Source organism: Bacillus rossius, chromosome 13, assembly GCF_032445375.1.
Source record: "Bacillus rossius redtenbacheri isolate Brsri chromosome 13, Brsri_v3, whole genome shotgun sequence".
NCBI classification, from domain to species: Eukaryota; Metazoa; Arthropoda; class Insecta; order Phasmatodea; family Bacillidae; genus Bacillus; species Bacillus rossius.
In genome coordinates this window covers 11,545,033-11,560,778 of record NC_086340.1, presented here as the reverse complement: position 1 = coordinate 11,560,778, position 15,746 = coordinate 11,545,033, and the positions used below count along the sequence as shown (strand labels likewise).

The window sequence follows — 15,746 nt, the reverse complement described above, 5'->3', positions numbered from 1 at the left end:
CCACCTAACACCAAAAAAAAAAAAAACATAGGGTTATCTATGGAGGCCAGGAAGTTTAGCAAGAAAAGTATGGCTAGTAAATTTAAGTTATATGTATGAAATTAAGCCAAAACCTAGAATTATAATTTTTAATTAAACTCTTTAACTAGTAAATGCAAATGTAAACTGTGAATGTAATTAGTCAGAAATTTTGTAAAAACAAAAAAAAATATATATAAAATATGCTTTCACCTACACAATCACAATCGAACAGGTAATAACACAAGTAAACACAGTTTAGTAATACCTATATAAGAATACAGAAATAGAAGATTAAAATATGCAAAAAAAAAAAAGTCTCGAAAACGTCGATCGATTAAAAAAAAAAGTGCTGCGTGAATTGTACCAACATCCAACACTAATGTGTAAGCTGACTCATGACTTTTCTTCAATTATACAATTTGTATCAGCTTCGGCTGCGGAAAAAAAAACTGTCGTGTTGCCGGGCGAAGGACATGGTTTTTAAACAAGCGTTTCGGTTTGAAAAAAAAATATTTGTCCTCCGAGGGGTGCCAAGGAGGGGGGGGGGGGGAACGGGAAAAGACTTTTCGCAGGCAATTTTCTTCCGCGGGCGTCCGCGTAATGAAAACTGACAGAGGTGGAGCCGCTACGGGGGTTAAGTCCTGGTCTCCGTAGTATGAACCTTTTGGGGTAGGTGGGGGGGGGGGGGCAGAGGGACAAGCAAGCGCCAGGGATGCATGAATCATTTATTTCCCTCCGGGGGTGAAGAGAGAAGTAGAAGGGGTGTGAGGATGGGGGAGGAAGTTGTCAAGGGGACGAATCGCGAGGCAATGATCGTCCTAGAGCTACTCACCAAGTCTCTCTCTCTCTCTCTCTCTCTCTCTCTCTCTCTCTCTCTCTCTGTCTCTGTCTCTTTTTCAATTCCGGAAACCTTCAGCCTCTTCAAACTCCGCCCCCTCCAGCAAACCGTGGCCAGGGTTTTTTTTATATCTCTGATTATCGCAGCTCCGGGCATCACTTGAGCTTGCGGAACTTACAAATTTATCTCTTTTTATGTTCTTCCATTCTCTCTCTCCCTCTCTCTCTCTCATCCCTACTCCTAAATCCATCCGGCGTGACAGTCCAACTGTCCACGAGCCACGGCGACTGCTCTGCCGTCCTCTCTCTCTCTCTCTTTTAGACACGTCCTCACCCCCAAACGAACTCTCCTTCCCCTGGAAGTTGGAACAAAATGAGATTTTCCCCCCACCCCCTTTTTTTTTTCCAAGCCAGAACACGTCTTTTCACGGGGGGCGTTTTTCCGAATGGAGATAGATTTTGAAACTCTCAGCAATAGCCAAGGTCAAGATTATGTGGTGAGTTGCGATTAAAACAAAGAAATAACACCGAAAAAACGCGTTAATGCAGCATATTACTCTGAAATGCAAAGTAGCTACTAACACCATAAAGTAAAGAAATGCCATTAAAATCATGCAATTAATGAGTACGAAAATACACAAAAAACATTTTTTAACATATCAATTTCAATTAACGCAATTTATTCGGCATGAAAATTTGTACCAAAATGTATAATATAAATAGGTTGGGATAATTTAAATTTTGTTATAGTTACCATCTCTTTCAAGTAAATTCATTACTTCGGCTGCACTGACGTTACAGTATATCATTGTTTTTTTTTTTTTTAATTTAACAATGTGCATGGCTAAGACACTTTAAACATGATGAAGCGGTTGGTATATATTTTCTTCGTGTAGCATTTTAATTTACAAATGCAACACATAAATGTGTAGATAATAAAACTAAAAGTCTATTGTTACTACTATATTTAGTCAATTTACGCATACTTATAATATTTAAAATTACAAATCTACTAACAACACAAAACATAAACACCCGTGCAAGAACCAGAACTCAATATACTGCGGACATTTTCAGTTACGGTACAGTTGCTTGCATGTGAATGTACACGTTAAAAAATATCTGTAATTTTACGTGATTATTTCATTACCATTAACCATAATAAATTACAGTGTATCCGCCGAAGTGTCTAGAAGAACTCTTCCCTGATTCGAGACCCCATTTTTTCCCGTTTGTTTGACTGCAATTTCCTAACAGTTCATCATAAACATACCACCGCTGTTTCTCGGAATCCCTTGTTTCACACTTCGAACGCATCAAACTATCGCCGAGATGGTTGAATTTTAATTAATTCATCGTTCATTCATTCATCTGGACATTCATGTGAGTACCGCGACCACGGAGTTTTTTTAGTGAAATGACTGCTCCTCTACGCCCACGAAGAAACGACAAGAAGGATAAAATAAAACAACGCCCAGATTGATGTACATTTTTTTTTAGTCTTCAAACTCTCACGTTGACTATCTTCATTCTTCCACAGAAAAAAAAAAACACACTCTTTGTGAACGTGTCCAGGCGATAATTCATTTGCGTGTCACGAGCCATTGTATTAGGTCCTGTCCGCACGTCAGTGGGCGAGTTGACATTTCTATACGCAAGGAAGAGCCAATAATTCAAACCTAGTCACTACGAGGCGTCTACAAAAGCCTTGTAAACAGATTTCAGAATCTTTTTAGTAGATTAAATATTTTTCTGAAGTTAAACATCTTAGCTCTTGCTATACGGTATTTGGTAAGAGTAATTTCGTGAATGGAACGGAAGTCGCGTGGAACGGAAATGTATAACCACGATGCTGCCATCTATAGCGGATGACGCGAACCAAAGTTCAGAGAGACAAAGGGAAACTTTACAGTATTAACGGTTTAATGCATTTTAAAAAATATGGGCAGTATTTTAATAAAGTTCCTCATTGAAAATCAGATCCAAAGCCGGGTTTCAGTATTTTGTCTAGTCTTTGTCGCTTTTATCAGAGCTGTTTCACTACACAGTTTAACCCTTCGCCCTGGAAATCGAATTATTCTATAGTCAACGTAGTTGCTCCGACAGCGAATTCTAGAGGCGGGTGCGGAAACTACGTGTGATTCGCGTCAAGAAATGTAGTTGAAAACCGATTGTCCTAAATTTATCACGCTAGGCATTACTTTAAAAAATTATACGTAAAATTTCGCGTTGTAACTGTATAAGTTTCGTATTATAAGTGTATATTCAACATGGGAACCCAATACTTTTCTCGTTATAGAGGGTGTGTTACACCTCAGTGGCGTGTACTGAAAGACTCACTAATATTTATTTTTTACAACTCTTTTCATATCACAATTTCATTTAATATAATGCAAATAAGAAACTAAATTAACGTAGTACGAAACACAGAAAAACCTCTCTAATAAAACCCTGTTAATACATAATTATCATTAATACAAAGAGTTTTCAAAGTCCCTAGAAATTACATAGGAATTACAGTGCTAGTTAATTTTTTTAATACAAAAAGTATGGTTATTATGTAATACAAATATCCCAATAATGTAAAGAAACAACGTGAAGTCTCAACTAAAATAATAATTCATTGTAGGTTGGAGGAAAAATTTAGGAAATGTTATTCTTCTGCCCTAAAACCTTTTAAGAGTAATACAGTAATTTTTTTTTGAGACACAGGTGTATCCATCCTAAACTTGTATTTTACACTCCCTTAAAAAGAGTAAAATTTAGTGTAGTAAAAATTGTTTACAGAGTGTAACTTTATTTGAATTTTATTTAAAAATTAAGTAAAAATTGTAATTAAATTTGGCAATACACTGGTTACTACAAACCTCTTTATTGCAAAGTGACAAAATTAGGGTCCCTTCAAGTTTGTATTATGGAGGTTTGACTGTACATCTATAATTCGCAGGAACGTGTCGATTGTTGTGTTAGAAAGCTAAAAAACCTTTTCGGAGATGATTTCACAGTGACTTACGCGCACAAACTTCCATTGTTTGACATTTAATTAGTGACAAAACTGAAGAGGGGCATCCGGAAATAAAAGGCAAGTCATGAGAACGCTGCTGGAAATTAAAGTTTTGAGACTTCCACCACTAGTCCTGTTTATTTCGTGACTTTCGTGAACAGTCCTCATCCAGTTTCGTTACTTTTGGTGACTTTTCGGGAAATTTCCATGACCTGTCTGTAGACACTCTGACTATATGACTACGTGGCACTGCCCAGGTAAAAAAAAAAAAAAAAAAAATGGTTGTCTGTAAAGTCGGTTTACGGACGATAGTTTAACGTGACACCGTCATAACAAAACATTGATGAAATGATTGCATACTTTTATGAATAAAATGGAATCATTTTTATTGAATTATCACGATTTTGTATGGATACAAAGAAGGAGTGAAATGAAATATACAATTTAATTGATAAATTTACTTTTATTTGCACTCATTAATTCAAATGTGTTTATTACTTTAACGAAGAGATTATTTTAACAAGCCTATAACTTTTATACATGTTTGCTATTTAACTTCTTCCAATCTGTGTTATTCTGTTAAGGATAGGACGATGATAGGAAAAGTAGGAAACGAATGGGAGTGTTTCAAGTTTAATGTGCCTCGAAAAAGTCAAATCGATGGTTGTTCCAATCGAGTGGAAGAGAGATAAATGCGGCGCAAGCGTACAATGAGCGTAACGGGACAATGCGCGTAACGGGACACTTTTTTGTGCGTGCAGCCGGCGTTCATCGATTTATTAGACGTTGTCACGTCAAAAAAAGTTACGTTGCAGGTAAAATTAAATTTAATACAAAATAAAAATTGGCTTCGAAGGCCACTGAGGGATGAAAAAACTGAGGCTTAACCTCTTGCGAACATAGAGGTCAAGAGATGTTTTTAGAGGTGGAGCGAATTGGATGTAGAAACGACGGAATACGGGTGCGACATGTAGACTTTCAGCACCCGTCAGAGATGTGTTACAATCTAACCTCGGTAACGGGTGAAATTCGTGTGTTCTCATATTGCAAATACTCTTATGATAAGAAACTCGGATTTAACGTAGAATTCTTAATATATATATATATATATATATATATATATATATATATATATGCCGAGCGTGATAATTGTGTCTTCAAACACATTTCGTGACACGAATCTCACTTCGCACCCACCGCTAGAACTCGCTCACGGAGCAGCTAAGTTGACTATCGAATCATCCCCTTTGCAGAGCTTCAATAAAAGCGAAAATGGCTTTAAGGAAAAAAAAAATCCCGGTTTTGTACCTGATTTTTCGACGGTGAATGTTTATTTAAATAATGCCCATCTTGTTAAAATTCACTGAACGGTAAATACTACACAGATCACATATTTCCTTCGCGTTCTCGAAATTACTCCCACCGAATGCCGTATGCCGAGATCTGATCAGGCGGCCAGGTCGCGGCGACCTGAGAGTGTGCCAAACACACGTGTCGCCGCGACCTGTAGGTGGTCGCCGCGACCGGACCGCCTAGCGCGCAGGGACTGTTCAGATGTTACACAGGTACGAACGTTCGAACACTTGGAAACACTTGGGGATTTCAAGAAAAACCTAGTCCTCCAGAGTGACTCGTTCTCATTCAAACCTACAGTGTCTCTAAAATACACTTCAAATCTGTGTCTACGTATTTAGTATATGTAGACGAGCCAAAGATGTACCTTACCCATATACAATGTGGTAGGTACAATAGGCAGAAGAGTGACTCGTTCTCATTCAAACCTACAGTGTCTCTAAAATACACTTCAAATCTGTGTCTACGTATTTAGTATATGTAGACGAGCCAAAGATGTACCTTACCCATATACAATGTAGTAGGTACAATAGGCAGGTAGTTTTGCTTCGAATACTTGGAAAAATTTGTGGGGATTTCAAGAAAACCCAGTCCTCCAGAAAGACTCGTTCTCAATCAAACCTACAGTGTCTCTAAAAACAACTTCAAATCTGTACCTACGTATTTAGTATACGTAGACAAGCCAAAGATGTACCTTTGCCGTATACAATGTGGTGGGTGCAATAGGCAGGTAGGTTTTCTTCGAATACTTGGAAAAATTGTGGGGATTTCAAGAAAAACCTAGTCTTCCAGAGTGACTCGTTCTCATTCAAACCTAAGGTGTCTCTAAAAATACACTTCAAATCTGTGTCTACGTATTTATAGAGACCGGAAAAATTCGCGGATTCATTTCGCGATAGGCTAAAATACAAATAGTTAAGCCTCAGTGCTGCCTCTGTTATTGGCTCACAACTCACCTGGATGACTCTGGGCCAATGAGAATCACCCAACCGAAGCTTTATCGAATGACAGGCTGCTACGTTGGTACGTTTCACAAGACAGCAGCCAATGAGTGGGTGGAATTTGACCGAGTGTACGTAGAATTAACGAAGTTCATCCTGGAGGTCGTTGAACCCGCGAATTTTTTTTCCGGTCCGTACGTATTTAGTACATGTAGACAAGCCAAAGATGTACCTTTGCCGTATACAATGTGGTGGGTGCAATGGGCAGGTAGGTTCTGCACTCACCTTCGTAGACCCGCAGGTTGGCCTCTTAGCCACGCCACTGGTGGCGGGTACAAGGGCGTAGCCAGGGGGGGGGGGTTAGGGGTTCAAACCCCCCCCCCCCTTAGCACCATATCTTTAATTAATTTCTTATTCATCCCTCAAACAAATTTCATATTAAAATTAATAAAATTTTACCATTACAATATTTACATTCAAGAACCGAAAACTACTAAAATAGCACTATTTTAAACCTTAAAATCCAAATTTTCCCGGGGCTTTAATACCGGGGGGGGGGGGGGGGTGGCATGCTTCTTAACACCCCCCATACACAAATCCTGGCTACGCTACTGGGTGGGTACAATGGGCAGGTATGTTTGCACACAGGGACAGAAGGGCGCACTCACCTTCGTAGACCCGCAGGTTGGCCTCGGCGCTGACGGCGTCGCCCACGCCGTTCTCCGCCACGCACTCGTACGTGGCGTTGTCGCGGCCGGCGCGCACCGGGTCGATGCGCAGCAGGGCGCCGCCGGGCGCGAACTCGTGCACCAGGTAGCGCGACTGCGTGCCCGACACGCGCTTGCCGTTCTTGCGCCACTGCAGCGCCGGGGGAGGGTCGCCGCGCGCCACGCAGTAGAAGGCGGCGATCCCGCCCGCCTTCACCTGCTGGTCGCGCGGCCGCAGCGTGATCTCGGGCGGGTCTGCAAGCACAAGGGCGGGGGCGCGCCGTCAGCGCGTGGTCTGGTGCTCTCGGCAGGACACCTGGACTGGCTATCAGCACGACGCGCGCCGTCAGCACGTGGTCTGGCTATCAGCACGACGCGCGCCGTCGGCACGTGGTCTGATACTCTCGGCATGACACGTGGCCTGGCTATCAGCACGGTGCGCGTCGTCAGCACGAGGCCTGATACTCTCAGCATGACACGTGGCCTGGCTATCAGCACGACGCGCGCCGTCAGCACGTGGTCTGGCTATCAGCACGACGCGCGCCGTCGGCACGTGGTCTGATACTCTCGGCATGACACGTGGCCTGGCTATCAGCACGGTGCGCGTCGTCAGCACGAGGCCTGATACTCTCAGCATGACACGTGGCCTGGCTATCAGCACGACGCGCGCCGTCAGCACGTGGTCTGGCTATCAGCACGACGCGCGCCGTCGGCACGTGGTCTGATACTCTCGGCATGACACGTGGCCTGGCTATCAGCACGGTGCGCGTCGTCAGCACGAGGCCTGATACTCTCAGCATGACACGTGGACTGGCTATCAGCACGACGCGCGCCGTCAGCACATGGTCTGGCTATCAGCACGACGCGCGCCGTCGGCACGTGGTCTGATACTCTCGGCATGACACGTGGCCTGGCTATCAGCACGGTGCGCGTCGTCAGCACGAGGCCTGATACTCTCAGCATGACACGTGGACTGGCTATCAGCACGACGCGCGCCGTCAGCACATGGTCTGGCTATCAGCACGGTGCGCGTCGTCAGCACGAGGCCTGATACTCTCAGCATGACACGTGGACTGGCTATCAGCACGACGCGCGCCGTCGGCACGTGGCCTGGTACTCTCGGCATGACACGTGGCCTGGCTATCAGCACGTGGCCTGGCTTTATGTTCTTATCTCTCAACCTCAATAGCTCCTGTAACTGTAGGTGCTCACTTTAAGGGGGCGTGACCCGATCCATGTCACTATTTTATATATAGTGCATACCTCTTGTATAATGAGCTGACGTTGAATCGTTCACATTTTTGTGTAGTATGGATAAGGAGAAACAAATCGAATAAATTACTTTTTGGGCATAAAGGGACGGCTGGTAGCTACTGGGTTTTAAGGTTTTAATTTATTCCAGGAAAAATTGTTTGATTTAATTAAGCCTTTCAAAAATCATGATAGTTCTGAGAATTTTTAAAGTCTGCGTGAGATTAAAAAAATATTTTTTTTATGAAATAAATCAATCACTATCACATGGAAGTCAGTAAAACAGACTTTATCCTAAAAAAAGTTCCACATTTATATTCTAATTTTTCTACTTATCCATACTGCGAAAAAAAAAGCTATAAAAATGTAACCTTACCAGTTAATTATGCAAAACGTTTGCGATAAACATATTTTTTTTTTTTTCATTTTCATTTTCTGAAAGTTCAGCTACTCAGAAACCCGGGAAGTGTAAAACCGTGTGGAACGCATACATAAAATAATGACCTGGAATGGAAAACCGCCCTTAAGGCATGGTACAGGTTTGATAAAATGGCGTTGCTTACAGTCCAGTCCCAGACTTGAAATGCGACAAACGTGGGATTATAAGTGAGACTCGAAATCTCCATTCGCTGAAAAAGGACGTTAACCATTCGCTCCTCTGCTTTCTGCCACGCTTCTCTTTTCGTGTCAGAACTGCTCCTGCCTCTGAAACCGATAATCGCGCGTCCCGAGTTCGAACCATGAATCATCGAAAACCGCTTGCGATCGGGGTTTTACCTTCCGCGCCATTCGAGGACGCGAATGTGCGGAACTAACGTACGTTGCAATTGAACGGGAGCTGAGTTCATGCAGCGTATGTTCTCTATGTTCTCTGGTAAAGGCATACGTCTACGACAAGGAATATCCTCCTCGTGAAAGTAACAGTAAGTTCAAAGAGGTTGTTCAGGCGAGTCTGAAAATTAAAGGTGAATGTACCGATTAAGGCTCATTCATCAACAAGGCCAGCTACCCCGCCATTTTGTTATAAATAATCACATTCGTATTGGACAATTACATATATGTTTCACAAATCATCCATGGATAGGTAAGTCACTCCAGTAAAATTGAATCTCAAACCATAGGCAGGCCATATTCAGTAAATATGCCTTGATAGAAAAAACAAACATTTTCTTGATTTTTAGCTTTATGCGATGGCAACATTTGTACAAGTTAACCATGATTATTCCTAATAATTCGTAATCATTAATCGTTATTTTTGTAGCATAACATTTTAGAAGGGTGGTTACAAGTCATTAAATACAAATAAAACATGTTTTAATACCGTTCACAAACTACCCACTGTCAATAAATCAAAATACGGTAGCAATCAGATTAGATTCAAACACAAAAGAAAACATTTTGAAGCACGAAATTCAGGTTAATACATATATGCAGCAAATTTTAAAATTAAGACAAGACCTACACATACATGTACATAATTAAAAATACAACACCAATTTTGCAGAGCAACAGAGCAGTAATTTGAATGCAAAGTATTCTGTAATTTATAACTAAAGAGTTTTCATAATCTCCCCCAAATGAAAGTAATTTGATACTTTTGAAAAGTTTAATTAGGTAAAAAAAAAAAAAAAAGCGCACGAAACAATGTCTACAGTTTGCTTCATTCATGCAGAAAAAAAAAAGAAGGAATTTTTAATGTTTACAGCCGTGACCTTAGTGCATGTTTCCTAAGCCAGTTGTGTCCAAAACATCAGTGGATGGTGAAGAGTAAAAGGAGAAAAGGAAGGAAGAATTGGGGGGGGGGGGGGGGAAAGAGGCCCTAAATGTGGCAACAGCACCCGCACAAGACGTTCTCTCGTCCCCCCTACCCCCCTCTTATTTTTTTTCTTCCATTCCAAGATGATTATGCAAACGAGACTCCGACTCAGGGGCCCTTGTTGGCAGACTTGCGCATGCAAATGGCCCCCCCCCCCCCCCCCTCGAAGCGTCGGCAATTCGGCAACACCGCGTCAGGCCGGGCGGTAATTACAGATCGCCGGGAAGCGAGCGGAGGCTGCGAGCTAGCGGCGATAAGCCCCTCCCACGCGCCTAGGAGCGGGCCAATGAGCTTGCTCGCTCGCGCCTTCACTCGTCAAGACTGCAATCGAAGCCTAGCGGTTACAACCCTCGACATCCAACGTGAAAAAAAAAAAACCACACAACAACCATCTGGCACAACGGAAAAAAAAAATCCCCGTACACGAGGGAAAATTAAGCTGATATTTGTCACACTTGTCCTACACCTGGAACTCTTTATCTCTGCCTACAATAAGACACGGGCAAATTCACCTGGATCCCACGATTCCTTGCCGACAGCTGCAGCTGATGATAAGGGCGTACCGAGGGTAGCAACTGAACTCTGGAAACTGACGGCAAATAAATATATATATATATATATATATATATATATGCACAGCTGCGAAATTTACGGGAGGAAAAGATTGCGAGAAAGAACAAATTACCTCTTCAATATGAATAAATAATCGATTCCCAAGATACAATGGAATGAACTTCGTCCTCACTACGCTAAGGTGCTAAGGTAACATGCACAGGGACTTGGGGGGGAAAAAAAATTCGCAGTTTTAATTGACCTCTAGGATAGAGTCCCGCGATCCTCTATGTGAGAACTGTTAACTGGGAGGTTTGTTTGTGATTCGATACTTCTTTCGTTGAAGGTTGTTCATTAAGCACCAAGTCCTTCAGGCAAACTGTGGTCCAATAATGGAGCAGCAAAAAGTAAAACGCATTTGTATTTTAGCCTATCGCAAAATGAAACTCGCGAATATTTTTCCTGGCCTCTTAAAAATACAGAGTTCAAGTCGGTTACCTATCTCAGGTGCTAACGCAATGAATTGTTTTCAGGGGCTAGCTATATCACACATTATAAAGACTACAACGAACATACTCGTCCTAGAACATAATTGTTATTCTTTTACAGTGAACAAGTAAAGGTGTTTTTACTTGATATGTTTTTCGCAGTCCATACTGTGGACATATTACGTTTTTCATGATACAAAAAACAAACAAAAATGTTCTTTTTCTTTTAAAATTTAAAACCTATACTGAGTTGACCGCTCTAATGCTAAAAAAAGATTTACAAAAATAAATAAAAATTCCGCGTTCCATTAGAAGACTCGACAGGGTCACCACCATATATTAGAAAAAATATATTAAAATATATTAAAAATATAATTAGCATACTTTCAGCTGTTAATGCAAAGTTTAGAAGAAAATTTTAATTTTTTAGAATGAAACTAATCTGCAGTAACGCGTATCAACGATATTAAATATAGGGCGTGGAAACACAATTATATTCCACAGGAGTTGTACAGAGAAACAACTCTCGACAAAGGAATAAAATGATAAGAATAAAATAATAAAATCGTAATAAGGTTTAGAATTTTTTCGGATAACAAACGAACCGAGATGACAAAAGTTAAAAAAAAAAAGAGAAAACACATACATAACTAATACAATATTTCGCCAAAAAAAATTTCAAAGTGAAATGTTTAAACATCGATTATAAATATAAAAAAAAATAACGCCCATCTGCGCGAACTAATCCGAGTTCGGAAGCAACTAGAAAATGGATCAAGGTTGTCAGCTGTCACATAAATCACTTTAATCTTATTGTTCGCCGAGGAAGAGAAATTAAAAAAAAAAGTGTATTCAGGCGGAAATATATATATATTTGCTTCGGAAGCTGTTACGGATAGAAATCAACAATACGGTTGAACACAAAAGAAGGAAGAACGTGATGGGAAACCGGAGAAAGAATTCACAAATATACTACAGATAAAATAAATATATAAATAGCATCTAGCACGAACGAAACTTGAAAATGCAGCGTAACGTGAAGAATGAGATACGAAAAGGAAGAATTTTTTTTCTTTTTTTTAATTCTCGAGTGCAATAAAAGGCTGGGATGAACAACCCAAACTTTTAATTGCATTTCCACTTACGGACAAAGAGAGGATGAGGTCGGAAAAAAAAATAGCAAATAATAAGCTGGAATATTCTACCAAAAACCTTCTGCTTATGACGGTTTTTTTTTATCTCTCTCTCTAATGTGCACTAAATAGCTACAGGTCAGCGTCGCAACTTGTAAATCATTTGCTTCCACACAACAAAGAACTAAACCCAGCGGTGAAACAAATAATAATAATAATAATACTCAGCGCATAGTTTAAGGCGGGATTCCTATGCAGAATCTGACGCACGCGACAGACGTAGAGTGTCTGACGCAGCACGGCTGACTCAAAGAAGGCGATTCCTATAAAGCGTCAGACGCCGTCAGGTCCTGGTACTGAAAGGATGAGCGGACGCGGTATGTTGCTTTTATTTATTGTTTGAAGAAGAACTTCAAGACAAAGAAATCCTGCTGTAACCAAGCGAGGGAGGCGCTGAATCAACGCTGGATCTTCAAAACAAGGAATCCCGTTGGAAGATGACGAGGCGAAGAAGGCATTTCGATCACGTCCAAACAACGATGGAACCGTTCTCTCGTACAGCTGCAAGCGCTGACGGTTCACCACGTTGCCCGACTGTGGACGGTGAGTTGTAATCTTAAGAGAATCCCTACAGGTTGTAGTTCTTACATCTCATGGATGATGCAGAGTGGCTACTATGATTAATTTCTTTCAAAGTGTTGAATTACCAAAAACTCACCTGTTAATTTCTTTTTCTTCAAAAATCTGTTATTTATTTAATTTTCACTTTTTTCTATTGGTTGTAAAGAAAAGGTATTTTTTTTTGCGATAAGTACAAGTCGCTTGATATACGCTGGTATGAAACAATAGACACAATGCTGCGACGTGATTAGTGAATGCACAACGATGGATGAATTGGTAAAGCACCTGCAAAATTCGCGGTTTCGATGGCCTTCAGGATAGACTGCACATACCCCTGTACACTCGGGCAAATAACGCAAGTTCGTTGGCTGCCGACTTGCAAGTCGTCTCAGCTGGTTTTGCCTGTGATTCGATCCTCCTTTGGTTGAGGGTTTATAACTGGTTGAGATTCGTCCAGATGAACAGTAAGCCAATACAGCAAAATCATCTAAGAGGTACTATATGTGTTTGAATTCCAGCCTATCGCCGAATGGATCCGCGAATTTTGCAGGTGTCTACGAATTGGTTTGCATGACCATGTCCGTGTGTGATTCGCTCAGTCGCACTGTGGCCACGCCCCCCCAGCGAGGCGGCGACTGCGAACGGGCGTGCGACCCGCTCCGGCGTCGCTGTTAATTGGCAGATGATTAGCGACGGCGCGGCGAGGCCCAGACGGAAGGACAAGGGGGGGGGTTAGGGGGGTGGGGACCCCGCGCACTAATCACGCGGCGGCACATCAAAGCGAGGGCGAAATATGAGCCGCGCCGCGACGACGAGTTTCCGATTCAATTAAGTCCGCCGCCGCGTTCCGGGGCGACGCGACGCGACGACGCAATATCCGGCGGCAGATCGGCGCCGGGCTAATCCGCGACAACCGGGCGTGTGATGCTGGTCGGACGTCCGCGACTAACCAGCGGCAAGGGGGGGGGGGGGAGGGGGAGAGAAGCACGGGCGTCGACACAGGTTCTGAGGAGCACCTGGCTGGCGTCTTGAGATGCACCACGTTGTAGACGAGCGAGCTCAATTCAGGATTTGAAAAGCACAACGGTGGTATCTGAAATGCACGACGTTGTGCTAAACAAGGAGCTTAATTTAGGTTTTTTGAAAGCACAATGATGGTATCTGAAATGCAAAATGTTATGCTAAATAAGGAGCTCAATGCAGGATTTGAAAAGCACTATGGTGGTATCTGAAATGCACGACGTTGTACTAAATATGGAACTTAATGCAGGTTTTGAAAAGCACAACGATGGTATCTGAAATGCACAACGATGGTATCTGAAATGTAGACGTTGTACTAAATAGGGAACTTAATGCAGGTTTTGAAAAGCACAATGATGGTATCTGAAATGCACGACGTTGTACTAAATAGGGAACTTAATGCAGGTTTTGAAAAGCACAATGATGGTATCTGAGATGCACGATGTTGTACTACAAAAGGAGCTTAACACAGGTTTTGAAATGCACAATGATGGTATCTGAGATGCACGATGTTGTACTAAATAAGAAGCTTAATGCAGGTTTTGAAAAGCACAATAATGGAATCTGAGATGCATGACGTTGTAAATAAGGAGCATAACACAGGTTTTGAAAAGCACAATGATGGTATTTCAGATGCATGATGTTGTAAATTAGTAGAGACCGGAAAAATTCGCAGATTCATTTCGTGATAGGCTGAAATTCAAACATGTGTTCAATTCTTTTGGTTCTGCTATTGGCTCGCAGTTTAACTGGAGCTCTCTGGGCCATTAAGAGACTATCGACCAACGAAGCGTCGAATCACAAGCTACCCAGTGGAGACGCCTCAAAATTTAGTACCCAATGAACACGCGTGTTTACTTGAGAAGTGCAGAGCATAATGGAGGCTATCCTAGAGGTCATTGAATCTGCGAATTTTTCCGGTCTCTATAAATTAGGATCTTAATGCTGGTGTCGAAAAGTACAATTATGGTATTTGAGGAGCATTAAGCATTAAAAGAGCTCAATTATGGTATTTGAGAAGCTTGAGGTGGCAAATGAAAAGCTCTAAGGCAGGTTTGGCAAGTACAATGATGGTTTTTGAAAAGCACGAAGAGGTAAACGAGAAGCTCTATTATGGTATTTGAGAAGCATTAAGCGATATTTGAGGAGCGTTTTTTTTGCTCATGATTTTAAATAAATTAATAACAACACAATATATTTTTTACTAACATGTTCCTTATTTATGTTTTTATGTCTGCCACAGAATGCATTGAAAGAATGAAATCATGTGAATCAACTGTTTGTAAATAAACACTTCATTTTTAGTAAATTTGCAAATCAATAGAAATTACGTTTTTTTAAAAACCCCGAAAGTCTCAGGTTCATGTGGTTTTGGGTGGTATTTAATTGATTAACGAACTATACGGTCTACTAAAAATGAATAGTTTTAATACGAAGGCTACATACATTAAAAAAACCAGTACAGTTACCACATGATTCCTTGTTCCAGTACATACTAGGAATAAAAAATAAGGTTGCCTTTAAGTTCACGAGAAATACTAAAAAAATGTCTTCTTTTTAGTATAAAACTACTTTTATAAAAATAAAATGTACGGTTTTCTTTATGAATTAAAAAAATAATGTACAAAACACGAAGTAATAAAAAAATAAATAATAATTGATGCGCGAGGAACAACTTCTCTCGAGTGTCACACAAGTGCAAATGAAGTTTCTGCAAGTTGTACCGGACAGTGTTTGGACAATTAACCTCTCCATTATATAACAGCGGCGTGGGGGACGTACCACAACGCCGAAATACCACAACGCCGATCGTACAATAACGCCGAAATGCCAAATTGACCACAACGCCGACAGCTAGAAAACTGCTGTGTACCACAACGCCGAAATACATTAACCCCGAAAAATGACATTGCAGGACTGCCACAAAGGTTAGGTTAGGTAAGGTTAGCACACAAATTCATTTAGTTGTTTTTCATTTTGCTCCTGTGCCCCCCCCCCCCCC

The 15,746-nt window shown here is 41.4% G+C and overlaps 1 protein-coding gene across 5 annotated transcripts in view; it reads right to left on the bottom strand.

Annotated features, from left to right (window-relative positions):
* The window catches only part of LOC134538240 (tyrosine-protein phosphatase Lar), a 1,248,834-nt gene that overhangs the window by 235,010 nt on the left and 998,078 nt on the right, over positions 1-15,746 (bottom strand). For 4 of the 5 annotated variants that reach the window (XM_063379387.1, XM_063379386.1, XM_063379388.1 and 1 more), the window contains one exon: positions 6,825-7,118. In XM_063379387.1, the coding sequence (XP_063235457.1) occupies positions 6,825-7,118 (294 nt within the window). Of the gene's footprint in view, positions 1-6,441; positions 6,457-6,824; positions 7,119-15,746 lie in introns of those variants that run through there. The other variant, XM_063379390.1, reaches the window with a different exon arrangement.